General features: G+C 44.7%; 1 protein-coding gene across 1 annotated transcript; it reads left to right on the forward strand.

The window, feature by feature from the left end:
- The first annotated feature begins 1,534 nt into the window (after positions 1–1,534).
- LOC134355850 (acidic mammalian chitinase-like) lies at positions 1,535–26,780 on the forward strand. Its single transcript, XM_063066354.1, has 11 exons — positions 1,535–1,559; positions 6,033–6,062; positions 6,800–7,001; positions 9,092–9,148; positions 11,395–11,560; positions 12,596–12,720; positions 13,587–13,713; positions 13,832–13,974; positions 14,591–14,747; positions 17,998–18,136; positions 26,716–26,780. The coding sequence occupies exons 1-11, from the start codon at positions 1,535–1,537 to the stop codon at positions 26,778–26,780; spliced, it is 1,236 nt and encodes a 411-aa protein (XP_062922424.1).
- The last annotated feature ends 609 nt before the right edge of the window (positions 26,781–27,389 follow it).

The raw sequence follows: 27,389 nt of genomic DNA on the forward strand, positions 1-27,389 counted from the left end.
AAGCTCGGACTCCAACCCATGTAGCTCTCTAGGTCATTGAGGCACGAAAGCCTCCAAACACTACGGCAGGGTTATGGTCCTCTTGGAGGGTTATGCAAGCCCGGCAGTTCAGTATGGAGAACAAGCAGTCTCCCCGTCTCCACACAGCTGATGAAGTCAAAGGAACAGCAGAGACCAATACAGTTTGGCACCAGTGGCATTGCAGGAGTTGCCAGTCAGTGTTGAACTTAACGTAGGACTGACTTAGGGACTCTGGCTCCAGATTTTTCCCTCAGGGATTACTCCTGAAGCCTTCCCAATGAGTGGGTATGGCCGCATGGCAGCAGAGGTTTTAGAACAGAGTTTTCCTCATCCTTGCTGGGCTGCCAACCATGGCTAACGAGCCCCATCTGCCTGCAGTGACTGGTGTTAAGGTGCCAGTAACCTGCCTTTGCCCCTTCTCCTGTCAGTAGATACGGTTCCACTGGGCTTAGTGGCTAAGCCACATGTGAAGGCCAGGAGCTGAACTTGGCTGTCAGAGGCTATTTGAGACACACACCGTTGGGAGCATTTAATAGGTAGTGGGAGCTTGTCCCCATTCCATCCCGAGCTACAACAATTTTAAGGAACTCAAAGTACAGAAGTATCTGTCACCACATACAATAGAATCAATGAAAAGCTACACACAATGACTGATGAACACCAAAGGGTAAATGAAGTTAAACTGCAACCACAAAAATATAAATAAATAAGTAATAAATAATATTGAGAACATGAGTTGTAGAGTTCTTGGAGTGAGTCTGTAGGTTGTGGAATCAGTTCAGTGTTGAGCTGAATGAAGTTATCAACTCTGGTCAGTAGCCTGATGGTTGAAGGGTAATAACTGCACACGTTAGGAGTCTGTTGTGGTGTGTTGGCTAGGGGATGGCAAAGGACTCTTCATCTCACGTTTTTGATATTTATTGCTTATTTATTAATTATTATTTTTTTCCTTTTTTTGTATTTGCACAGTCCGTAGTCTTCTTCACCGTGGTTGAACGCCCTAGTTGGGCAGTCTTTCATGGATTCTGTTATGGTTATTATTCTATAGGTTTATTGAGTATGCCCACAAGAAAATGAACCTCAGGGTTGTATATGGTGACATACATACACTTTGAACTTTGAACATGCAACAAAAACATTTAACAATGACAAATAATAAAGAATGATACAAAACATAAAGTTCGAGGTTGAAGCACGGATGTGGAGTAACCTGTGCATAAATATATACTGTAATAGGATAGAGTTACCATTGATGTCAACTTCTTCCAACAGGTGAAAGTAATAATGGAACACTCTATCAAGACCCAGGTCACCGTGAAGGTCATTGGTCCATGAAAACAATGCATAACTTTCAAGATAGAAGTTACCAAGATAAGCAGAATAACTGGTAGAGTATTTTCTTCTGCAAACATTAAATCGGCAAAGTGACTGGTCGCATAATTTATGGTAAAAAAAAAGGGCGACTCGCGGTGTATAAAAGGACTTGCCTTGTCCACATTAGGACAGCTGCAAGATGACAAAACTTCTGCTTGTATCAGGTGAGTGAGCCGTTTACTCACTTATGTTTTATCGTATTTGGCATTGCATGCACGGCAGAGTGAAGGGACACCTGTGCTCAGCTCTGAAATAATTGTGCACTCCAGAGCAAAGCGTCACTCAGTGGCTTTGACTGGAGACTGGAGGCTCAGAGGCTGTGGTTGAAGGCCTGTCATGTGTGTGTGAATCAGAGGCGGGTTTATCATCACTGACCTATGTTGTGAAATTTATTGTTTTGTGGCAGCAGTACAGTGCTTGAAGTAATACATTACAATAAGAAATATATAACAATTAAATAGGCAGTGCAGGAAGAGAACTAGGTAGTGAGGAGGTGTTCACGTGATCGTGGACCGTTCAGAAATCTGATGGTGGAGAGGAAGAAGGTGATTCTGAAATGTTGAGTGTGTCTTCAGACTCCTGTACCTCATTCCTGATGGTAGCAACGAGAAGAGGGCATGTCCCGGGTGGGTCCATAACAAAGGGTGGGTGGGTGGGGAGGGAAGAACGGGCTTGTTTTTCTGTTGTTGCTTTGTTACTGGTTGTGCTCTGTGTTGTTCTGCTGAACACCAACGCACTACGTTGGTGCTGGTATGCATGGCAACACTTGTGGGCTGCGCCCAGCACACCCTTGCAGAAGATGCATTTCACTGTGTGTTCCAATGTACATGTGATAAATATCCGAATCTGAACTTCTGACAGCAGAAATTCTGCAGATTCTGGAAATCCTGAGCAATGCACACAAAATGCTGCCTGACTTGCTGAATTCCTCCGGCATTTTGTGTGTGTTAGTCTCTTGCGTTGAACAGGAATCATTGCAGCTTTCTCTCTGGAGGTCCATTTTATCTCCCCTCGGGGCCTCAGGGGAATTCTTTAGATGCCCGTTCCACTAATGCAATGCCCTGAAACAGGAGATACGGGGGTAGGACTAGGCCATTAAGCTAATTGTTTCTGCTGGCCATTCAGTGGGATCATAGCTGACCTTTTACCTCAGTTCCACTCTCCTGAAATGATCTTTTAGTATCTCTAATGGGTGACAGGATGCAGATATGTCTCTACCAAAGGAGGTGTAAGGTGCTCCTTCCCTCTACCAGCCTGCAGGTCACCCTAGGGCAAGGTGCAGCACCTGCTTAGCCCCCAGATCAGGGTCACTTGAAGCCATGGGAGCAGGTGGTGGATGGTCGTATGAGCAGCTGGTACATATCACAAGTCCTGGTTATGTGACCACCGACGCCAGGCAGACAATCTCTGAAGAGTGTTGATAATGGCTGGTGTCACCCATCTTGTAAAGTCACTGCCCAGAAGAAGGCAATGGCAAACCACTTCTGTAGAAAATTTTGCCAAGGACAATCGTCGTCATGGGAAGACCATGATCGCCCACGTCGTACGACACGGCGCGTAACGAATGGACAAAGAATATCTAAACTCCGACTTGACTCCTGTTTCAATTATACTCACGGACTAAGTCTCTATCGCCCTCCTGGGTAGGACTTTTCAAAAATGTGCCCCTAGGTGAAGAAATTTCTCCTCCTCCCTAATTCTTTCTTTGAGACTGTGACCCCTTTCTTCTGGACACCACCGCCTGGCAAAGCATCTTTCCATCTCAGTTATTTTGAAGTTGTATGAGATGTTGGCGAGTCATATTTGGAGTATTGTGTGCGGTTCTGGTCATTTCCGCCTATTTCCGCCACCCTCCTTCTCTTCCCCACTCTGGCCTCTAACATCTTCTTACCTGATTTCCCTTCTCCTTCTTTTTCTGCTCTGGACTGCTCTCTTCACCTATCAGATTGATTCCTTTCCAGCCCTTTATCTTTCCACACCACCTGGCTACAGCTGTCCCCTTCTTGCTATCCTCCGTCCACTCTCCCAGCATATGGAGAAGACGTCAATGACTGAAAGACTATTGAGAAAGTTTACAAGAATGTTGCCAGAACTTGAGGATCTGAGTTAAAGGGAAAAGCCGAGTAAGTTAGGACTTCATTCCCTGGACAATAAAGGGAGATTTGATTGAAGAATTAAAAAATACATGAGGGGTGTATATCGGATAAACACAAACAGACTTTTCCCACTGAGGTTGAGTGAGACTAGGTCATGGGTTAAGGGTGAAGTGTGAAATATTGAATGGGAGCTTCTTCACTCAAAAGATGGTGTGAGTGTGGAACGAGCTGCCAGTGAAAGTGGCGGATGCGGCTTGGATCTCAGCATTTAAGAGAAATTCGTACAGGTATGTGGATGGGAGGGGTGTGGAGAGCATTGGTCCGGGTGCAGCATTGATGGGAGTAGACGGAATAACAGAGTGGCACAGAGTGTCCGAAGGGTCTGCTTTTGTGCGGTAGCAATCTATAGCTCCACGGACAAAGACAGTGTTTACCTTGCTGTTGTGAAGCTACCAAATGCTCCCCTAGTATGATAAGATAAACTGCTGACATCACAACCCTACCCCTGTCATGGCTCTCGCACCTTATTGCCTGCCTGCACTGCACTTTCTCTGCAACTGTAACACTCTATTCTGCATTCTGTTGTTGTTTTACCCTTGTACTACCTCAATGCACTGATGCGATGAAATGATCCGTTTGCATGGCATGCAAAACAAAGATTTCCACTCTACCTCGGTACATGAGACAATAGTAAACCAATCTATCAAATGAATTTAACCACATGAGGCAGAAGAGATAAGATGAAGGTGAAGCCGTATCTGTGGGGAGAAAACAGGGTGGATACTGAGGAGTTCTGCAATACCTGTTTTGAAATTCAGTGTACGTGAATTAACTGTTACTTCACTGACTGTTTGCATGTGGCCTCCTCTACACTGGAGAAGCCAAGTAGGTAGGGAGACTGTTCAGTCTTCAAGAGTGACCGCTGTCACTTCAACCCCTTCTCCCACACTGACATCTCTGTTTACGGCTTCCACTGATGCTCTAACCATGCCCAGCTTGAGGAACAGTGCTTCATCTTCATCTTCCATCTGAGCACGTCACAGCCCTTGGGATTTAATATTGAAATCAGATCTTTCTGGTAGGCTGTTGCTCTCCGTGTAATTCTCGTTCTCTGTCTCTCCCCCATCCATCCACTTTTCCCCTCACCTGGTCTCACCTATCACCTGCCAGCTCGACCTCTTTCCCTTCCTAACCCCATCACCTTATTCTGCTTTGTCCCCCTTCTTTCCAGTCCTAATGAGGGGTCTTGCTCCAAAACGTCGACTGTTTATCCCCCTCCATAGATGCTGCCTGACCTGCTACTTTCTTTTAAAATCTTTTTATTAATTCTCTAAAATTATAAACAGAATAACAATATTGACACAGAGAGATTGAATCTTATTGTTGATAAACATGTACAAAAAGACTTCAAATAATACAGGTGCAATAGACTTACAAACTCTTAATATAGTTAATCATAGAGAAAGAAAGAAATAAAAAGAAAAAACAAAATAATGCAAAAAACCCAAAAAGAAAGCAAACAGAACAAAACAAGGCTGGACCAATATCTTAAATCGAACATGTTCAGTAATGTCATCAACTCCGCTCCTCTATTCATATATTTTAAGTTAATAAAAAGGATTCGGAAAAGGTCAAATTACATCATGTGAAAATGTTGAATAAATGGTTTCCAAGTCTCTTCAAATTTAACCGAAGGATCAAAAATATCACTTCTAATTTTTTTCTAAATTTAAACATGATATAGTTTGGGAAAACTATTGAGATGTGGTAGGAGGATTGGTCTCCTTCCAGTTCAATAAAATGGATCTTCTGGCCATTAAAGTAACAAATGCGATCATCCGACAGGTTGAACAGGATAAAATTCTATGTTCTGTCATTGGCAAACCAAAAATTGCCGTAATAGGATGGGATTGTAAGTCAAAATGCAAAACTGTTGAAATAATATCAAAAATATCTTTCCAGAATTTTTCCAAGAGAGGGCAGGACCAAAACATATGAGTCAAGGAAGCCACCTCAGAGTGACATCTGTCACAGATAGGGTTTATATGGGAATAAAAACGAGCTAATTTATCTTTAGACATATGGGCCCTATGTACTACTTTAAATTGTATTAGCGTATGTTTGGCACATATAGAGGAAACTGCCTGACCTGCCAAGCTCCTCCTGCATTCGTGTGTGTTACCCTAGAACCAAAACCAGGTTTGTTATCACTGGCATACTATGCCCACTACTTACTAACCCTAACCCGTATGTCTTTGGAATGTGGGAGGAAATGGGAGCCACTGGACAAAAGTCATGTGGTCACAGGGAGAATGTACAAACTCCTTACAGACAGACGTGGGAATTGAACCACGATCGGTTATCGTTAATGCGGTGAAGCCAGGTGACAACCACTAAACCACAATACTGCTTATAAAGGGTTGATGGTTTTACTCCTGTGCTGTATAAGACTCTGATTCTACAACTCAGCTATACTTGCAGTAAGATTAAGGCATGATTTGATTCTAATTTCTAACATAAGTCCTGTACTCTCTGTTACAGCGATGGTCTTGTTGGCGTGCCTGCAACTGGGTAAGTCTCTGTGCATCACCAGAACTCCATAAGAGATAAGTGTAGAATTAGGCCATTCAGCCCATCGAGTCAGCTCTGCCATTCCATCATGGCTGATTTATTATCCCTCTCAACCTGCCTTTTCCCAGTATCCTTTGACATCATGACTAATCAAGAACCTCTGCTTTAAATATACCCACTGACTCGGCCAAGACACAAAGCTATAGGAATGGCACTTCACCCACGTTCAGTTAGATGCCATAAGACCATAGACATAGGAATAGAACTGGCCAATCAAACCTGCTGCACCATTCTATCATAGCTGATTTATTATCTCTCTCATCTCCATTCTCTTTTCTCCATAACCTTTGACACCCTGACTAGTCTAGAACCTATTGACCTCAGCTTTAAATATACCCAGTGACTTAGCCTCCACAGCCGAATATGACAATGAATTCCACAGATTCACCATCCTCTGGGTAAAGAAACTCCTCCTCATCTCTGTTCTAAAGGGCTGTCTTATTCTGAGGCTGTGTCCTCTGGTCCGAGACTCTGTCACCATTGGAAATATTCTCTCTACATACACTCTTTCTAGGCCTTTCAGTATTCGATAGGTTTCAATGAGATCCCCCCTCAGTGCGTACAGGCCCAGAACCATGAAACGCTCCTCATACATTAACCCTTTCATTCCTGGGATCATTGCTTTGCTTTGTCTACTGGGTCGAGGTGTTCTCCTCACTCCTGTCTCCTGCCCGCAGGCTCTGCCTACAGACTGGTTTGCTACTTCACAAACTGGGCTCAGTACAGACCCGGAGAGGGGAAATACCTGCCCAAGAATGTGGACCCCTGCCTGTGCACGCATGTGATCTACGCCTTCGCCGGGATGAAGAACAACGAGATCACCACCTACGAATGGAACGACCCGAAACTCTACCAGGAAATTAACAGCCTTAAGAACAAGTTCAGTAAAACTCTATTACTCTGATGGTACAAGATTTGCAGATCGTACTGACTATTAAAAATTATACGTATAGACAGCATAAAACATTTTTGTTCAGTTTCTTAACATGTTAAAATGAAAAGTTCCAGAGAACCCAGTAAATTTCAAGTTAGCACAGGTACAGGGGCTGTGGTGAGTTTATAAGGACCTGATCTGATGAGTCATGTACCCATCTATTAGAGACATTGGACTGAGACAAAATAATAAGACCAGAAGACATAGGAGCAAAATTAGGCCATTCAGCCCATCAAGTCAGCTCCACCATTTCATCATGGCTGATCCACTTTCCTACCCAGCTCCAATCTCCTGCTTTCTCACCACAATCCTTCATGCCCTGACTAATCAAGAATCTATCAGCCTCTGCCTTAGATATACTCAATGACTTGGCCTCCACAGCCACCTCTGGCAACACATTCTACAGATACAGAGAACATTAGTTGTAGAGTCCTGAAAGTGAGTCTGGAGTGGGACTGAGCTGCCAGTCTAAAACTCTCCTGCAGAGGGCAGAGTAGAGTAGCGATGCCCAGGGCAGTCTCTCCATGTTTCTGACAGGGAAATTGGTTTAGTACTGAGGTACAGTAAATGGGGATCGTGTGTGTGTACCATCCAGATGGATGAATTCATATATCAGTTCTTCGTAGTACCAAAGGAAAAAGAATATCTGAATAAAGAGCCACTTTCCTAGAGTAGAAAGGGCAGTGTAGATAGACAGATAAGGTGTAAGGGTATTGGGAGATTAGAGGTTCATCCTTCTCAATCAAAACTCAATGTTCAAAGTAAATTTTGAGGTACATGGATGTCACCATATACTGCCCTGAGATTCATGTTTTTGCAAGTATTCACAGTAAGTACAAAGAAACACAATAGAATCAATGGAAAATTGCACAACCAAAGACTGACAAAGAACCACTGTGCTAAAGAAGACAAACTGTGCACAGAGAAAAAACAGTAAATAGTACAGAGAACACGAGTTGCAGAGTCCTTGAGAGTGAGTCCGTAGATTGTGGAATCTGTTCAGAGTTGAGGTGAGTGAAGTTATCCACGCTTGTTCAGGAGCCTGATGGTTGAAAGGTGATAGCTGAACCTGGTGGTGTGGGATCCAAGGCTTCTGTACCGCCTGCCCAATGGCAGCAGAAGTGAGAAAAGAGCATAGTCTGGTTAGTGGGGGTCCATTCAAGACTTTGGTAATCTGTCCCTTAGCCCAGTGGTACATGTTCTTACCCTTTTGAATCTTCTGGCGAACAGGAGTATGGAATAATGAGAATGGCTGGTTGTGGGTGGAGGAGAGGGATCTTTGATTATGCTGGCTGCTGGCTGTCTTCCTGAGGCACCAGGAAGTGTAATCATCGTCAACGGAGGAGAAGCTGGTTGTCTTGATGGACTGTGTGCACAATTCTCTGTGGTAATGGTCAGCTCACACATCCTCATTTTGTGATATGAGTTCCATGCCCCTAACTTTGAGCATTTCTGCAGATTTCTGAACGGACAATGAACCTACCTCACTGTTTTTGCCTCACTTTTTGGACTACTTAATTAATTTAATTTTACATATATCGTAAATATATTTTCTTGTAATTTAATGTTTTTTTTATGTTTGCACTGCACTGCTGCCACAAAACAGCAAATTTCATGGCATATGCCGGTGATATTAAACCTGATTCTGATTCTGAACCTGGGTGTATGTCTTTCCTAAGTTTCTCTTTTCTCTTTGGACTTGCACTTGAAGTCATAAGAGATGAGATTCAGTCATTGAAACTGTAACCACTCACTGAAGAATTGGATATGCCCATGATTCTATAGAAATTAGACATTTCGATGGAAATTTAGATTCATATTTATTAATCACATGTACATCAAAACATACAGTGAAATTTGTGGTTTGAGTTAACAACCACAAGAGTGGCCACACATTCCAATGCCAGCTTTGCATGTCCGCTCTGCTTGGTAGAACACCAAAAAAAAACCAGACAGCAATGAACCAATAACCGAAATATTATTAGTAATATATTGCCTTTCCTTATTCTAATTCTTCAAATATTTCTTTTGAAAGGAATGGAAACCTCAAGACTCTGTTGTCCATTGGAGGCTGGAACTTTGGAACTCAGAAGTAAGTTGGCAACTTTATTTAAGGATTGTTTCAAAGAGGGCTTTTTAAAATTGTTTAGGCACTAATGTAAATACCCATTACTAGGGGAAGAAATCCCCTTATTTTTCTATTATCGAAATAAACATTTCAGAAAAGAATATTTTCAAGAATAAACCATGGAATGCCTTTTCATTCTTTACATTCATAGTCAATACCTTCCGTACTGTTCCATTACCTTCCTACACATCAATAGCACTGCCAACATTTATTTGCCCCCTGGGGAGGGCACTACTAAAGTAATTGAAGAGCTTCCTCACCCATCTCAGACGCTCCCTCTTTAGTAGAAGAACCTGATTCTATGGTCCTTCTTATGCACAACATGATGAACTATTTCTCTAATAACATCCCTCATGAAGGGCACTGTGGGGAAACTCATTTAGTTCAGGTGAGTGAGATAAGGGAAGATTTAACAGAATACCCAGATAGACTCCAAAATGTTACTGGCTACAGTCAGTGTAATGTAAAAAATTTAATCTGTCATGTCCCTTTGGAATGAATTGTAAACATTGTTGATTGTTGATTAATTCTAATTGAAGAGAAGTTTGCAGATTCAGGACCCATTATTTCTTAATTTGTTAATGAATTTAGATTAGATTATGAGGACACACAGTCCTCTTTTATTGTCATTTAGTAATGCATGCATTAAGAAATGATACAATATTCCTCTGGTGTGATATCACAAAAACACAGGACAGACCAAGACTGAAAAATGAACAAAAACCACATCATTATAACATAGAGTTACCACAGTGCAACAATACCATAATTTGATGAAGAACAGGCCATGGGCACGGTAAAAAAGTTCAAAGTCTCTCGAAAGTCCCACATCTCACGCAGACGGGAGAAGGAAGAAAAATCTCCCTGCTATGCCCGACCACAGTCCGACTCTGAGTCGTCTGAAAATTTCCTGCCATTTGAAAGATGTAAAACCCTTATAAGTTCCAAGGAGGTTGTAAAATAGTCATAGTCATACTTTATTCATCCCGGGGGAAATTGGTTTTCGTTACGGTTGCACCATAAATAATAAATAGTAATAAAACCATAAATAGTTAAATAGTAATATGTAAATTATGCCAGGAAATAAATCCAGGACCAGCCTATTGGCTCAGGGTGTCTGACCCTCCAAGGGAGGAGTTGTAAAGTTTGATGGCCACAGGCAGGAATGACTTCCTATGACGCTCTATGTTGCATCTCGGTGGAATGAGACAGAAACTATGTTCATTCTATAATACGGACGTCACTTACATTCTCATCCGTGTTACATTGCTGGAAAGCCAGCCGGTAGTGTAGTGGTATCCACACCGGACTTCGAGGCAGGTGGTCCCAGGTTCGAATCCAGCCGGCTCCTTGCACGCTTTCCATCCGTGCTGGATTGAGCGTCGAGCTAGCAACTCGGCCTCGTAAAAAACACAGACAAAAGTGCTAAAGAAACGGCAAGTTTGCTGCCCGATGCAACACACACATGTTGGTGGGGTATTGTGTTCAGCTCCGGTCAGCTTGTTATAGGAAGGATGTGGATGCTTTAGAGAGGGTGCAGAGGCGGTTTACCAGGACACTGCTCTGAATTAGACTTATGAGAGTGAGCTAGGACTTTTCTGTTTGGGAAGAAGGAGGCTGGGAGGTGACTTGATAGAGGTGTACAAGATGATAAGAGGCACCAATGGAGTGGACAGCCAGAGACATTCTCCCAGATTGGAAATGGCTAATACTGGGGTCATAACTTTAAGGTGTTTGGAGGAAATTATAGGGGTGATGTCAAAGGCAGAGGGTAATAGGTGCATGGAATGCTCTGTCAATGGTGGCAGTGGAGGCAGATACACTAGAGCAGGGGATCCCAACCTTTTTTATGCCATGGACCAATACCATTAAGCAAGGAGTCTGTGGTCCACAGGCTGGGAACCCCCACACTAGGGACATTTAAGAGACTCTTAGATGAAAGATGGATGAGACAAGGGTGATAAAAAAAATGGAGGGTTATGAGGGAAGGAAGGATCTTGGAGCAGGGTAAAAGTTCAGCACAACAATGTCAGCTGAAGGGCCTGTTCGATGTTCTAAACTCCACGGAAGCCTTCAGTGCTGGAGAAGGCAGGGGGAATGTCTGCAAAAGGCCTGCATTAAGATGATTGCAATTATTTTGGACTAGAATTATGAGAATAAACTATTTCAGATGTTTATAAATCCTCACCTCCCATTCTTCCGTCCTCTAGATTCAGTGCGATGGTGGCCTCAGCAGGAACTCGCCAGATCTTCATAAGGTCTGTGATCAGCTTCCTGAGGGGTTATGGCTTTGATGGTTTGGACATCGATTGGGAATATCCTGGGTCTAGAGGGAGTCCTTCCGTTGATAAACACCTCTTCACTCTTTTGATGCAGGTAAGATCAGGAGTGCAGTCTGACAAAACCCTGGGGATACATGTGGGATGAAAGGAAGCAGAATTTAAATCAGGACTTGCTGGGCGGCATCGCTCTGAGGGCCAGAAGGGCCTATTCCACACTGTATCTCAATAAAATAAAATAAAAAATAAATGTTAATTACAATAAGAAATATATACATTGTCTACACATATATATAATAAAACATTAAATAAATAACATAAAAAGAGAGTGACAAAAGAAATAAAGAACAGTAAGGTAGAGAATATAGGTTTACTGACCATTCAGAAATCTGATGAACGGGTTGAAGAGGCTGTTCCTAAAACATTGGGTGTGCATCTATAGGCTCCTGTACCTCTTCCCTGATGGTAGCAATGAGAAGAGGGCAGGTCCTTGGTGATAGGGGTCCTTAATGGTGGCAGCCTATAATGCCATTTTTGGCATTGGGATGAATCCCACTCGCTTCAGTAAAGGCATTCAGGGAATAAGAATATATTGTGCCTTTCACATCTCAAGAGCTTCCAAAGGACCTTATGAAGTGTCTTTTTTGAAATATAAACCTATGTGTACTGCTGGAACTACGACAGCAAGCTTCCTCAGAGAAAGGTCCCGGGGGCTGCACTGTCACAGGGATCACGCGGTCTGATCTAATGCTGTGTAAGAGGCAGTAGGAACTTCCAAAGACTCCTGAATCTCCGAGAGACCTTCCCGCTCTTCAGAAGGAGCGTCACATCCAGCTGGGAGGGAATCAAGGCCTTAGTGTCAGATTCCAAAGGCAGTATCAGTGACAGTGAAGCCCCCACACCCTTCCCCCTTTGTGCTCAGCGTCTGAGGCAAGGCAAGAGGTGTTCTCTCCCCTCTCTCCCTCACACTCCCCTCTCTCTCTCTCCACCCTCTTCCCTGACCACTCTCCATCCCCCACCCCTGCTTGGTTGGATTTGGCATTGATTTGATGCTAACATTAGGCAGGGTTTGAGAGCGTCCATTCCACCTGGAACTCTTGCTAACAGAAACTTTGACCTCTGCAACCCGCAGGAACTGATGGCAGCCTTTGAGGCTGAGGGTAGGAGCAGCGGGAAACCAAGACTGTTGCTGGCAGCAGCCGTGGCCGGAGGGAAGAGTAACATCGATGCTGGCTATGAGGTTCCTCAGCTTGGACAGTGAGTGTTCTTCTGTAGTGAAAACTCAACCTTTACCTGTGTGCTTCTCGGGAGATTGACTGGTTAAAGATGAAAGATTTGCTTTAATCGTCCCATACAGTAAAGCCTTAGGAACTCTAGATTTTTTTTATGGCTTCAGATGGCATGGCCTTCCATAGAGCCCTGATCTCAACATTATTGTGGCTGTCTGGGATTAGCTGGAGAGACAGAAGCAAAGAGACAGCCAAAGTTTGCAAAAGAACTGTGGCAAGTTCTCCAAGTACCTAGAGAACTGATGCCGTTTTAAAGGTAAAGGATGGTCACACCAAATATTGATTTGATTTAGTTTCTTTATCTGTTTACTGCTCTTTATAGTAAATTCTTTGATATTTAGTAACTTCTCATTTCATTATTTTGAAAGCATCTTCACTATACAGAATTATTTTTGCCTGTGCCTCATAAGGATTTTGCACAGAATTATATATTGAAACATGGAGCAAAATGCGTTGTTTTGCTTCAGATTAAATCAGTGAGAATTGTGCTGGGCAGCCGGCAAGTGCTGTCACACTTCTGGTGCTAACACAGCATGCCCATAATTAAATAACTCTAACCTGTATGTGGGAGGAAACCAGAGCACCCAGAGGAAACCCACACAGTCGCTGGGAGATCGTACAAACTCCTTGAGCAGCAGCAGTAATAGATCCCCAATCTTACAGCCAGTTTGGTAAAATGTTGAGCTCTCTGCTACACAACCACGATAAGGGTAATTTTATGGTTTCCCTTCTGTCCACAGATTCAGGGGTCAGAGCACGTTGCATGGTGATTGAGTTATTGCTGTTAATTTGGTAAACAGAGAGACAGAGTGACTCCGGTCTCCTCTCTTGCAGGGTTCTGGACTTCATCAGTGTGATGACCTACGACTTCTATGGATCCTGGAGACATGTGACAGGGGAGAATAGCCCCCTCTACCCCTTCCCTAATAACCAGGATCAGACCAACCTGTACTTCAATGTGGTAGGTACTAAAGAAAAGGGGACCCTGCCAAACCTTTCCATTCCCTTCTCTAGACTGGCGTCTAGCTTTTGCCAAATCTTTCCAACCCGACCCTGACTGCCTGTCCCTTTCTCTGCAGGAATATGCAATGAACTATTGGAAGAACCAAGGAGCCCCAGCAGAGAAGCTGAATGTTGGTTTCCCCACATACGGACACTCCTTCCAGCTGACCTCATCCAACACCGGGGTCTTAGCCCCAGCAAAATATACCAGGCAGGCCGGGTTTTTGGCTTACTATGAGCTACGAATGCATTTTGCTGCTCTGCATTATTGAACGCTTGCCAATACTGGGAACATTCTGCAAGGAGTTTACTGCAAAAAAAAATAGTAAGTGCTACTTCCAAACCAGAGGGGCTACCAAACAGAGTTCAGCAAAGAATTGGTGGATTCTCAGAGCACAGATGGTGCCACTCAGCCGTGTATCCTCCACTGAATTAAATTATTTATCGTACTCCGTGATTCAGCATGGAGTAGGCCCTTGTGGCCTTTCAAGCCACTGCCCAGCCGATCCCAACAACCCTGATCTAAACCTAGCCTAATCACGGGACAATTTACAACGATCAATTAGAACATGCCCAGGTGCTGGAGGAACTCAGCAGGTCAGGCAGCATCTACAGAGGGAAATACGCAATAGATGCTTCAAACCAAGACCCTTTATCAGGACTGGTGAAGGGTCCCAGCCCAAAATGTCAGCTGCTCATTCCCCTCCAGAGATGCTGCCTGACTTGCTGAGTTCCTTCCGCATCTTGTGCGTGTTTCTCAAGATTTCCAGCATCTGCAGAATTCCCTTGCGTCTAGAAATGAACTTCATGTTTTGAGTCTGTGTATAACTCACTAGAAGCCTTGCTAACCCTGTTGGTTTCTTCCTCTTCCGGCAGATCTGTACGTTCTTGAATGGCGCCACCAAGGCGTGGGATGCCCCGCAGATGACTCCGTACGCATTCAAAAATGGAATCTGGGTCGGGTATGACGACCAGAAGAGCTTTGGAGACAAGGTATCTTTCTGTAAACCCTGGTGTATCAGGTTGTGCTTACTTATCTGAATGGTAACTCTGGGGTGAAAGGGGGACTTCATGGGAACACAGACTCAGGGATGAAATTCAATGTTTTTAAACATTGTACTGGAAACTGACGATGGATTTAATTACTGGGCATCCAGACACCTTGGCAAGAACATCTGTCAGATTATAGTGTCATTACCTGAGGGAATTCCCTAGTCGCTGCACTAGCGTTCTTTCTAGTCTTGGCCAGGAAGCTCCGAAGACCACAGTCTGAATTATGCTGATTTGTATAACCAGCCTGTCCTACCCATGTTTGATATTGTGGGCAGTTTTGGACCCCTTTTCTAAGAAAAGATGTGGTGGCACTGGAGAGGCTCCAGAGGAGGTTCATGAGAATAATTCCAGGAACGGAAGGTTAACATATAAGCAGCGTTTGATGGCTCTGGGCCTGTACTCATTGGAATTTAGAAGAATGAGGTGGGCCTCATCGAATCCTATTAAATATTGAAAGTTCTGGAGAGAATGAGTGGGGGGAGTCTAGGACCAGAGGGCACAGTCTTAGGATAGAGGGATGTCCCTTTAGGACAGAGATGAGGAGGAATTTCTTTAACCAGAGAGTGGTGAATCTGTGGAATTCATTGCCACAGATGCTATGGAGGCCAAGTCATTGGGGTGTATTTAAAGTGTGGATGATACGTTCTTGATTAGTAAGGGTGTCAAAGGTTATGGGAGAAGGCAGGAAAAAGGGATTGAGAGAGATAATAAATCAGCCACGATGGAATGGTGGAACCGACTCGATGGGCTGAATGGCCGATGTCTAATGGTCTTATGGTCTTATAGCTGGAGATGGGTGAAGTACCTTTCCAATAGATTTGTGTCTTTGTTTAAATTTTTGTTTAAAACCAACGTAATTTAAAGAAAACACACACAAAATGCTGGAGGAACTCAGCAGGTCAGACAGCATCTATGGAAGTGAATAAACAGTCAGCGTTTCAGGCCGAGAACAAGAAGCTGTAAAATTCACTTGTCAAACGTTCTGCTCTCAATCTGAGCTCAGACCAAAGCAAGCAAATGTTTAGGGAGGTATCTATGTGGAAACAATGACGTTGGTAGTTATAACGTTAGAGGCTTTAGAATGTGTGTATTGGGCAATAGAATCAGGTTTAATACCAGTGGCATAGGTCGTGGAATGTGTTAACTTTGCAGCAGCAATACGTGATGATAGAGGAAAAAAGTGAAGTATAGTAAGCATATATATATTAAATAATTAAATTAAATAGGCAGTGCAAAAAACAGAAATAAAAAAGGAGTGAGATAGAGTTCATGGGCTCAATGTCTATTCACAAATCGGATGGCAGAGGGGAAGAAACTGTTCCTGAATCATTGAGTGTGTGTCTTCAGGCATCTGTATCTCCTCCCCGATGGTAGCAACGAAAAGAGGGCATGAACTGGGTGGTGGGGGACACGTTCTTTTTGTGGCATTTCTTCTTGGAGATGTCCTGGATACCACGGAGGCTAGTGCCCATGGTGGAGCTAAGTTTACAACTCTCTGCAGCTTATTTTCATCCTGTGCAGTGACCCCCCCCACCCCCCACCTCCCATACCAGACAGTGATGCAGCCGGTTAGAATGCTCTCCATGGTACATCTGTGGAAATTCGCCAGCGTCTTTGGTGACATACCAAATCTCCCCAAACTCCGAATGAAATACAACCGCTAAAATGGTATGTGTTATTTAGAGCCCTCAAAAGCTGGGCACATGTATTGACACGGGGGGTGGGGGGAGTGGTCAATGAGTTCAATAGATCCATGAGATCCAACTTCTTCCCTTAGTTCAGAATCTGAATCAGAATCAGATTCAGGATCACTGACCTATGTTGTGAAATGTGTGGTCTCGTGGCAGCAGTACAGCGCAAGATGTAAAAAATTATGTAGAATCAGGGGAGGAGTTCTACAAGGGGTGACCTGGTAGAAGTTAGTTAAATTATGAGGAGCACAGATGGTCAAAGCTTTTTCCCCCCAGGGCGGAAATGTCACAGAGGATGTAGGTTTAAAGTGATGGGGGAGAAAGTTCAAAAGAGATTTATGAGGCAATTTTTTTTTACAGAGTGGTTGGTGTCTGGAATGTGTCACCTTTGGTGGCTGTGGGGGCAGATATAGTAATATTTCGGAGGTGTTTAGATGGGCGCCCTGAACAGGCAGGGAATGGAGGGATTTGGATCACGTGCAGGCAGGTGGGATGAGTTTAAATTGGCAGACTGTTCGGCAGGGACAAAGCGGACTGATGGTCAGGGTTACTCGCAAACTCAAGCGCAGGAATCACAGAGACTTTGGCAATTCAAACAAAACAAAAGGTTAGTTACAGAAATTAGCCAGCAAAGCTAATGAGAACTCAGGCAATGAGAACTATGCAGAGAGAACTTGAGCAAATGAAATCGCTCACGACACACAGAGGAACTCAGTCAGAGTTTCACCAGACAAGGATCCACAACGACCGAGCAAAGAGAGGTTGGCAAGCTCTCCCTCCCCCCCACCCGACATACACCCTGGAGCATGTAGGAATTCAATGCCATTTCAATGCCAATCAGACAACATAGGTGTCCGGACAAGCAATAACCCCCAAAGACAACAACTACAATGCGAGACGTTGAAAATCCAGTGCTAACTTAATTCCCCCAAATTGAATGAAAGTGATCAGTACAAAGAGAGCTTAACAATCCCCGTGACCCCTGCAACACAAAGTGAAAGACCCAGATAGTCCAAAGACAAATAATTAGATGTGAAAAGTTAACAATCGAAGGAACACTACATGCCCACAAGGTTACACTGAGAAGATATAGTTCTCATACTAACGGGAAATAAATCTATTTTTTGATCAACAATATTTTTGGTTGTGACACTGATCCTGTGCTGAACCGTTCCATGTTCCATGTTTTGTGTACCATAACTAGGATCTATGTGGTCCACATCGCCAAAGAAAATGGTATTGAACTCCTGGGGGCTAATATCCCTCCAGGCAAACTCCCACTGGCGTGGTGGTCTGACAGCGGCTCTCCTGCAGAAAGCTTGCTGACATCGCAACCACCATCAGCTAGTCTTCAGTTCTCTTCCCCAAGAGGAACTGCCCCTCGCCGCCATCCTCTCTGTAACTACATGTTCCGTTATGGCTGGGACTTAGTGTTTGCTGACCTGAACATTCTTCCAAAGGAAGTTTCATGGCATGATTTCTCCTCCATTGTCTTCCAGGTCGAGTGGCTGAAGAGGAACAACTTTGGAGGAGCCATGGTGTGGGATCTTGCCCTGGACGACTTCTCTGGCGCCTTCTGTCACCAGGGACCCTACCCTCTCATTAACACTCTGCACAGTGGCCTCGGGATTTCTGGAGGTAACTCGTTGTACTGATTACAGATGAGCTAGATCAACAACTAATCAAATTGTAGGTCCAATTATCTCTTACTCCTCACTCACCATTCCCCCTTTACATTGGCCATCTCCCCACTCTCAGTCTTGGTGCAGGGTCTCAGCCCAAAGCATCTACAATTCCTCTCCCTTCCACAGATGCTGCTCGACCTGCTGAGTTCCTCCAGCAGATTGTTTGATGCTCCAGATTCCAGCATCTACAGTCCCTCATGTCCACAGAGCCAGTTTGGCTTGCTCTAAACCTAGGTTCCCAAACTGGGGTCCACGGACTCCTCGGTTAATAGTTGGGGTCATGGCTTAAAAAAGGTTGGGAACCCCTGCTCTAAATGGAATAATTGGGCTTGGTTATGTGATGTAGTCATTCCTGACTTTGGGTTCTCTCCGTGTGGAGTTTGCATATTCTCCCTGTGATTATGTGGGTTTTATTGGGAATTCCAGTTTCTTCACATGATGGGTGGGTTGGTAGGCTCATCGGCTGCTCTAAATTGTCCCCAGAATACAGGTGGGGGAGAGTTGATGCAAATGCAAGAATAAAATGGGTGTTGACGGATGGTATGGTATCGATGGGCTGAAAGGTTGTTCCTGTGTTGTTCTGAACTATTACAATGTTCTGTCTGGATAGCAGACAAATAAAAGCTTTTCCCTGTATCTCGGTACATACTGACCGCTGGTTACGCCATTTAGGGCAGCCATGAAGGTACTCCATCTTTGGCTGTATAGAAGGTTTCTTCATTGCTGTTTCTGTAACAATTGTTTTTTGACCTTTCGGGGTTGTTCGCCGTGAGCTGAACCCCTGAACCTTGAGGACCAGTGGACAGCTCTTAGTCCGGCCTCTACCCTTTTACCCGTTTAGCATGGGTGACCCGACCAGGTGCAAGGCCTTGACTCCAGTCAACATAGCTCTCTGGGTCAATGAGGCATGCAAGCCTCCAAATCCTACGACAAGGTTGTGGTCCTCTTGAACGATCTCAGTACATGTGACAACAATGTACCAATAAATTGGTGAACAACAGGAATTCTGCAGATGCTGGAAATTCAAGCAACACACATCAAAGTTGCTGGTGAATGCAGCAGGCCAGGCAGCATCTCTAGGAAGAGGTACAGTTGACGTTTCAGGCCAAGACCCTTTGTCAGGACTAACTGAAGGAAGAGTGAGTAAGGGATTTAAAAGTTGGAGGGGGAGGGGGAGATCCAAAATGATAGGAGAAGACAAGAGAGGGAGGGATGGAGCCAAGAGCTGGACAGGTGATTGGCAAAAGGAGATATGAGAGGATCATGGGACAGGAGGTCCGGGAAGAAAGACTGGGGGGGGGGAGAACCAGACGATGGGCAAGAGGTATATTCAGAGGGACAGACGGAGAAAAAAGAGAGTGAGAGAAAGAATGTGTGCATAAAAATAAGTAACAGATGGGGTACGAGGGGGAGGTGGGGCCTTAGCGGAAGTTAGAGAAGTCGATGTTCATGCCATCAGGTTGGAGGCTACCCAGACGGAATATAAGGTGTTGTTCCTCCAACCTGAGTGTGGCTTCATCTTTACAGTAGAGGAGGCTGTGGATAGACATGTCAGAATGGGAATGGGATGTGGAATTAAAATGTGTGGCCACTGGGAGATCCTGCTTTCTCTGGCGGACAGATATACTGTGTCCGGTGCTCCCGATGTGGCCTTTTATATATTGGCGAGACCCGATGCAGACTTGGAGACCGCTTTGCTGAACATCTATGCTCTGTCCGCCAGAGGTTCAGCTGTTGTTCAGACCAAATCTCAAATGTGACCTACGAGACCATGGAATGATTGTTGGTGCCAGATAGGGTGGCTTGAGTATCTCAGCAACTGCTAATTGCCTGGGATTTTCACACATCTCTAAGTTTTATAGAGAATGGTGCGATAAACAAAAAAAATCCAGTGAGTGGCAGTTCTGTGTGAAAACACCTTGTTAATGAGAGAGATCAGAGGAAAATAGCCAGACTGGTTTGAGCTGACAGGAAGGGGACGGTAACTCAACCAGAAGTTACACCAGAGGCGTGCAGAAGAGCAACTCTGAATGCACGACATGTCGAACCCTGAAGTTGTTGGGCTACAGCAGCAGAGGACCATGAACATACACTCAGTGGTCACTTTATTAGGTAGAGGAGATAACTAATAAAGATGCTATTGAGTGTAAATTATAGATAAATTATACAAGACAGTGAAGAAAATAGACTGCGCAAACCAAGAGTGCAAAAAAGTGACACAATTGAAGTGATGACTCATTCCAATAGTCACTGTTTTGCGAAAGGTCAGAATGAAGAAAGAAAATGGAGACGTCAAGAGCAGTTTGTGTTTGTTTCACCTCTGGGGTTTCAGATTACAGGGCCAGCTGTTTTAAGATGATGCTATCACTATTGTGGTCTGGTAAATGGACACGTCAATGTAGCTCATGAATTAGAGCTTGCCAAGGCCCCAGTGGCAGGGATTGTCTCTGCTGTTTGTTCTTCTCTATCCCAGCTTTCAAGGCACAAAGACACATTCCATCTAAATCTGAGAAAGAAGAGGTTAATGTATGAGCACGTTTGATGGGTTTCGGTGTACCTGCTGGTGTTTCGAAGAACATCTAATTGAATCTAATTGATACCTATCAAATATTGAAAAGCCAGATAGAGTGGACATGCAGAGGATGTTTCTAATGGTGGGGAAGTCTAGGACCAGAGGGTACAGCCTCAGAATAGAAGGAAGTCCCTTTAGAACAGAGATGAGGAGAAACTTCGTCAGCTAGAGGGTGCTGAATCTATGGAATTCATTGTCACAAATGGCTGCACAGGCCAAGTCATTGGGTATATTTAAAATGGACGCTGATCGATTCTTGATTAGTAAGGGCATCAAAATTTGTGGGAAGAAGGCAGCAGAATGGAGTTGAGAGGGATAGTGAAGAGGTCCTGATAGAATGGTGGAGCGGGCTCGATGGAACAAATGGGCTACTTCTGCTCCTATGTGTTATGGTTTTCTTTCTCTCACATAGTGTTTTGGTTTCCTGTCTCAAAAAGAAGAACACTTTCATCTTGGATCGGGGACCAAAGGACGTCACCAAGGAAAATAATCCTTGCAAGCTATGTCACTGTAGATCGAGTCATTGAGTCCTACAGCACAGAAACAATTCTTTCAGCCCAACTCATCCACGTTGACAAGGACATCTATCTATAAAATCTCAACCTCTTCTTGTTATAGATGAGATACAGGAGCATGAAAAACCATCCTGAATGTTTCAGAAACAACTTCTTCCCCTCTGTCACTTGAAAGTCAGATTGAAATGTCGAAACATACGAAATGTGTCGTCTGCGGCAATGACCAACACAGCCCGAGGATATGCTGGGGGCAGCCCACAACGCAAGTGTCACCCTGCTTCTGGCACCTCCATAACTCGCCTGCAGCTCACTAACCCTAACCCATACGTCCCTAAAACGTAGGAGGAAACCAAAGCACCCGAGGAAACCCACGCGGTCACAGACACAACGTACAAACTCCTTACAGGGATGGCAGGAATTGAACGCTGATCACTGGCACTGCAATAACATTATCCTAGCTGTTACACTACTGTGCCATGACAGTTTCAGTCCTGTGACTCTACAGGGCACTATTTGTAATATTATTCTTGTGATTTGTCAATAATATATCCGTCAAAATAAGCTCAAACAAAAAAGAATGCACAATGCTAGTGAGTAATGATCTACATTTCTCAAGAGCAGAACACAGTCACTTCCAACTATTTCCTCTTTTCTTTAACCTCAGAATTTCCCAATTTTAAATAGCCACATCAATTAGAAAATCAGAACCAGGAAACACTGAAAAATCACGCAGTGGATGTACGTGATTACGAATTTCACAACATCAATATTATTTACACTCAACGGGCACTCCTTGTTGCTGGGACTTGAGGACTTGAGTTATGGGGAAACGTTGAATAGGTTAGGACTCTGTTCCCTGGAGCACAGGAGAATGAGGGGAGATTTGATTGAGATATACAAAGTCATGAGGGGTGTGGTAACGTGAACAAACTCACCAGAGAGACACTGAGCGCTAATGGATGTAGAAGTGTTTTATTCAACAGCAATGAGCAGCAGCCATCATAGCAAGACACTCTCTAGAGGCCTGTTCGACCCAATATTACACGACATTTTATATGCTAAAGATCAAAGATAACAGCAGGACAATTCTATAGTTACAATGTATCTACAATGCTTCCTTTGAATTACATACAGTTTTCACACACCTCTTCCTTCACACCCATACTCCAGACACCCAAAATGAATGTTAATCTGCGTTGTCTGGTTTTCCAATTAACTGGTGCCTACAGCCCCAGGAAACTATTGTCCAGGGCTGCATTTTAAATTTAATCTACAGTCCACATTCAGGTCTAAAGATTGCTTGCTGAAGTTAATATTTTGCTATATAACTTAACTCTGGAATACTCCCTTACAGTCCCTCCTCTTGGTCCTCCTGGACAAAAATAAATTTGTTCTAGGAAAGGCCAAACCTGAGGGAGGATCTAATCAAATAGGATAGCAAAAATGCCCAGCTTCGGAACCCTTCCCCCACTTACCCTATGTGCATCTACATCTACATAATCAACCCTAATGGCTACCAACAAGACTCTAAGCAGAGATTGTTCCAGAAATTTGACCAAGAGTCTTTAAAATGCAGCTTTGTCATTTCTATGTTTGTAGCCTGCTTCCCTGCTGGCTGATTGCAGTTTAATCACATTCGTATCTTCAAGCCTTCATTTCCTGATAGCTAAAACTCAGCAATTATTCTCTGGACAGGGTACCAGCCTGGTAAATGTACCAGGCTCACAGGCCCTCTCATTGATGTATAGGAGGGGTTTTGGGGTAGTCTCCATTTGAATGACTGCATCTCCATTCTAAGAGGTCACCCGTCTATTTTGACACTGTGTCCTCTGGTCTTAGACACTCCCACTATAGGAAACATCCTCTCCACATCCACTCTATCGAGGCCTTTCACCATTTGATAGGTTTCAATGAGGTCACCCCTCATACTTCTGATTTCCAGTCAATACAGGCCCAGAGCCATGAAATGCTCTTCATGTGACAAGCCGTTTAATCCTTGAATCAATTTTGTGAACCTCCTTTGAATCCTCTCCAGTTTCAGCACATAAGGGACCTAAGACTGTTCACAATACTCCAGGTGAGGCCTCACCAGTGCTTTATAAACTTTCAACATTACATCTGGAGACAGACTGTCCACTGACATCTTCTACAAGCCCACTGACTCTCATAACTACCTTGACTATACCTCTTCCCACCCCGCCACATGCAAAAATGCCATTCCCTATTCCCAGTTCCTCTGTCTCCACCGCATCTGCTCCGAGGATGAGGTTTTCCATTCCAGGACATCTCAAATGTCGTCTTTCTTTAAGGATCGTGGTTTCCCTTCTACGGTGATCAATGATGCCCTCACCCGCATCTCCTCCATTTCCCGCACTTCGGCCCTCACCCCATCCTCCCGTCACCACAACAGGGACAGAGTTCCCCTTGTCCTCACCTACCACCCCACTAGCCTCCGGATCCAGCACATTATCCTCCGCAACTTCCACCACCTTCAACAGGACCCCACCACTAAACACATCTTTTCCCTCTCCACCCCTCTCTGCTTTCCGCAGGGATCGGTCCCTCCGCGACTCCCTGATCCACACGTCCATCCCCACTGATCTCCAACCCAGCACTTATCCCTGTAAGCGTAAGTGCTATACCTGTCCCTACACCTCCTCTCTTGCAACCATTTAGGGCCCCAGACAGTCCTTCCAGGTGAGGCAACACTTCACTTGTGAGTCTGTTGGGGTCATCTATTGCATCTGGTGCTCCTGGTGCGGCCTCCTCTACATCGGTGAAACCTGACACAGATTGGGGGACCGCTTCGTCGAGCACCTCCACTCCGTCCACCAAAACAGAAAGGATCTCCCTGTTGCCACCCACTTCAACTCTGCTTCCCACTCCCATTCAGATATGTCCATACATGGCCTCCTCTACTGCCATGATGAGGCTAAACTCAGGTTGGAGGAGCAACACCTCATATACCGTCTAGGTAGTCTCCAGCCCCTTGGTATGAACATAGAATTCTCCAACTTCTGGTAATTCCCTCCCCCTCCCTTCCCCTATCCCTATTTCACTCTGCCCCCTCCCCCAGCTGCCTCATGGTTCCGCCTCCTTCTTCTACCACCCATTGTTTTCAGGGCTATGACGTCAATGCTTCCCCTCCCTTCCCCTTTGTCTTTCAAATTACTGGCCTTTCAACTGAAGCTACAAGCATTCTTCAAATCCTTCCCCATCTTTCATTCTTCAGTCCTGATGAAGGGTTCCGGCCCGAAATGTCAACTCATCGTTTCTGACTGATGCTGCCCGACCTGCTGAGTTCATCCAGCGTACTGAAAGTGTTGCTTTGATCACAGCATCTGCAGATTATTTGGTGTTTCCAACATTACATCTTTGCTTTTATATCCTAGTCCTTTTGAAATGAATGCTAACATCGCATATGCCTTCCTCACCACAGACACTATTTACCTTTAGGGAATCCCGCGCAAGGACTCCAAAATCCCTTTGCACTTAGATTTTTGTATTTTCTCTCCATTTAGAAAATAGTCAACCATGCATGACCATACACTTCCCAGGGCTGTATTCCACCTGCTGTTTCTTTGTCCATTCTCCTAATCTGTCTGTCCTTCTGTAGCCTCTCTATTTCCTCAAAACTACCTGCCCCTCCACATATCTTTGTATCATCTGTAAACTTTGCAACAAAGCCATCAGTTTCACCATCCACATTGTTAACATATAATGTAATAAGAATTGATCCCAACACAGAACCCTGTGGAAAACCACTAGTCACCGGCAGCCAGTCAAACAAGGCTCCCTAAGTTCCTTTATTCCCACTCTTTGCCTCCTGCCAATCAGCCACTGCTTTATCCATACTAAATCTTTCCTGTAATACCAAGAGCTTGTAGCTTGCTAAGCAGCCTCATACGTGGTAGCTAATCAAAGGCCTTCTGAAAATCCAAGTACACAACATCAACTGATTCTCCTTTGTCAATCCTGCTTGGTGTTTCTTCAAAGAATTCCAACAGATTTGTCAAGCAAGATTTTCCCTTGAGGAAACCATGCTGACTATGGCCTATTTTGTCATGTGCCTCCAAGGACCCCAAAACCACATCCTTAAAAATCAACTCCAACATCTTCCCAACCACTGAGGTCAGACCAACTGGCCTACAGTTTCCTTTCTTCTACCTCTCTCCCTTCTTGAAGAGTGGGGTGATGTTTGCAATTTTCCAGTCTTCGGGAGACATTCCAGAATCTAGTGATTGTTGAAAGATCATTACTAATGCTTCCAAAATCTCTTCAGCCACCTCTTCAAAACCCTGGGGTGTGCACCACCTGGTCCAGGTGACTTATCTACCTTCAGACCTTTCAGTTTCCCAAAAACCTTCTCTCTAGTGATGGTAACTTCACAGACATCATAAACCCTGACTCCTGGAACTTGTACCATACTGATAGTGTCTTCCACAGTGAAGGACTGGTGCTAAATATTTATTCAGTTCGTCCACCAATTCCTTCTCCTCCATTACTACCTCACCTTCAAGTAGTCCAATATCCATTCTCGTCTCTCTTTTACACTTTAACCCGAGTCCAGTGTTTCCACTGGCTGCCTCGCCGGGCCTGTACATGAACACAGGCATTTTTCATTTGGAACACCACCTGTGTTTCTGTCCACAAGGGAGTGAAACCTGTCTTTTAAACCAGCTCTCTTACCGTGACTTGGTCACCTGGCTGTGAGAAGACTCTCTTCTCTCCCTCAGACTCACTTACCCTCTGATCATCAATATGCTGCTACTCCTTTGCTCAATCCCTCTATGTGTTACCCTGGTTATGGTGGTCCTTCACATCTCCATGTAATCTTACCAAAATGGTATTTGTAGTTTCTTTCTGTACACTTGTAATTTCTGTTGCTTCTTGTTCTTCCACTACCCTCCTCACACTGATGTCATATGAAGAAAGACTGGATGAACTGGGCTTGTACTCGTTGGAATTTAGAAGATTGAGGGGGGATCTGATTGAAACGTATAAGATCCTAAAGGGATTGGACAGGCTAGATGCAGGAAGATTGTTCCCGATGTTGGGGAGGTCTAGAACGAGGGGTCACAGTTTGAGGATAGAGGGGAAGCCTTTTAGGACCGAGGTTAGGAAAAACTTCTTCACACAGAGAGTGGTGAATCTGTGGAATTCTCTGCCACAGCAAACTGTTGAGGCCAGTTCATTAGCTATGTTTAAAAGGAAGTTAGATATGGCCCTTGTGGCTACAGGGGTCAGGGGGTATGGAGGGAAGGCTGGGTTCTGAGTTGGATGATCAGCCATGATCATAATAAATGGCGGTGCAGGCTCGAAGGGCCGAATGGCCTACTCCTGCACCTATTTTCTATGTTTCTATGTCTGCTCTCTCGTTCCCCTTCTGCTCTCTGCTGTCCCCTTTCTGGTGGGCCTTCACTTCAATCACTGCTCCCTCTTCAGGCAGCTACTACTTCCAGCAGCTCCTGACCGTGCTTGGCTCCTACCCTGGGGACCTCCTGACATGATCCCCGCACACACCACCCTGTCTCTCCTCCCTGCTTGGAGCTGCGGTCTCTCTGTGGGCCATGTTAGCTGCTTTGCGGGCCACGCACACTCGCTGCCCCTCTCTTGTCTGTGTAGTTTCTCCCTTCCCTGTGTCTGTGATAGCAGCTGCCTTCGCCAGTGTGTCTAACCCCAGGATAGTCCCGTCATTGTTTGGGCTGACTTCTTTCCGCCCTCCTAGTTTCACCTCCTGCAATGGTAATGTAAATCGTCTCGCTAGTCCTGGGCAAGGGTAGATTAGTTACTGGTACTGACGACCCTGTGCCCACCAACACTACACGTTGCTGGCCCCCTAACAAACCTCCTCTGTACGTCCGCTGATGGCCACCACTGGCAACAGAGGCTGCCGTCACCAGCTCTACAATCTGGGCAGCAGCCAAATTGGAAAGGAAGGGCACTGCTGTGGAGTTTGCCTGCTTTGGTGAGTCACTTTCACACTTCCCTCTTTTTTCTGGGCACTGACCCCAACTGTGGCCTGAGAAGTCACAGTTGTAACAAACCATCTCCTTTCCCCTCCTACGCCTGTTCCAGCAGTTCCTCACTGTGTGCCCCAGCTGCTGGCACACAAAGCA

The sequence above is a fragment of the Mobula hypostoma genome, chromosome 13 (genome assembly GCF_963921235.1).
Source record: "Mobula hypostoma chromosome 13, sMobHyp1.1, whole genome shotgun sequence".
Classification (NCBI taxonomy): domain Eukaryota; kingdom Metazoa; phylum Chordata; class Chondrichthyes; order Myliobatiformes; family Myliobatidae; genus Mobula; species Mobula hypostoma.

Coding starts and splice junctions, on each gene's coding strand:
- LOC134355850 (XM_063066354.1), top strand. CDS start 1,535: ATGACAAAACTTCTGCTTGTATCAG. Junction 13,714..13,831: donor CCAACCTGTACTTCAATGTG/GTAGGTACTAAA, acceptor CTTTCTCTGCAG/GAATATGCAATGAACTATTG. Junction 13,975..14,590: donor AAATATACCAGGCAGGCCGG/GTTTTTGGCTTA, acceptor ATAACTCACTAG/AAGCCTTGCTAACCCTGTTG.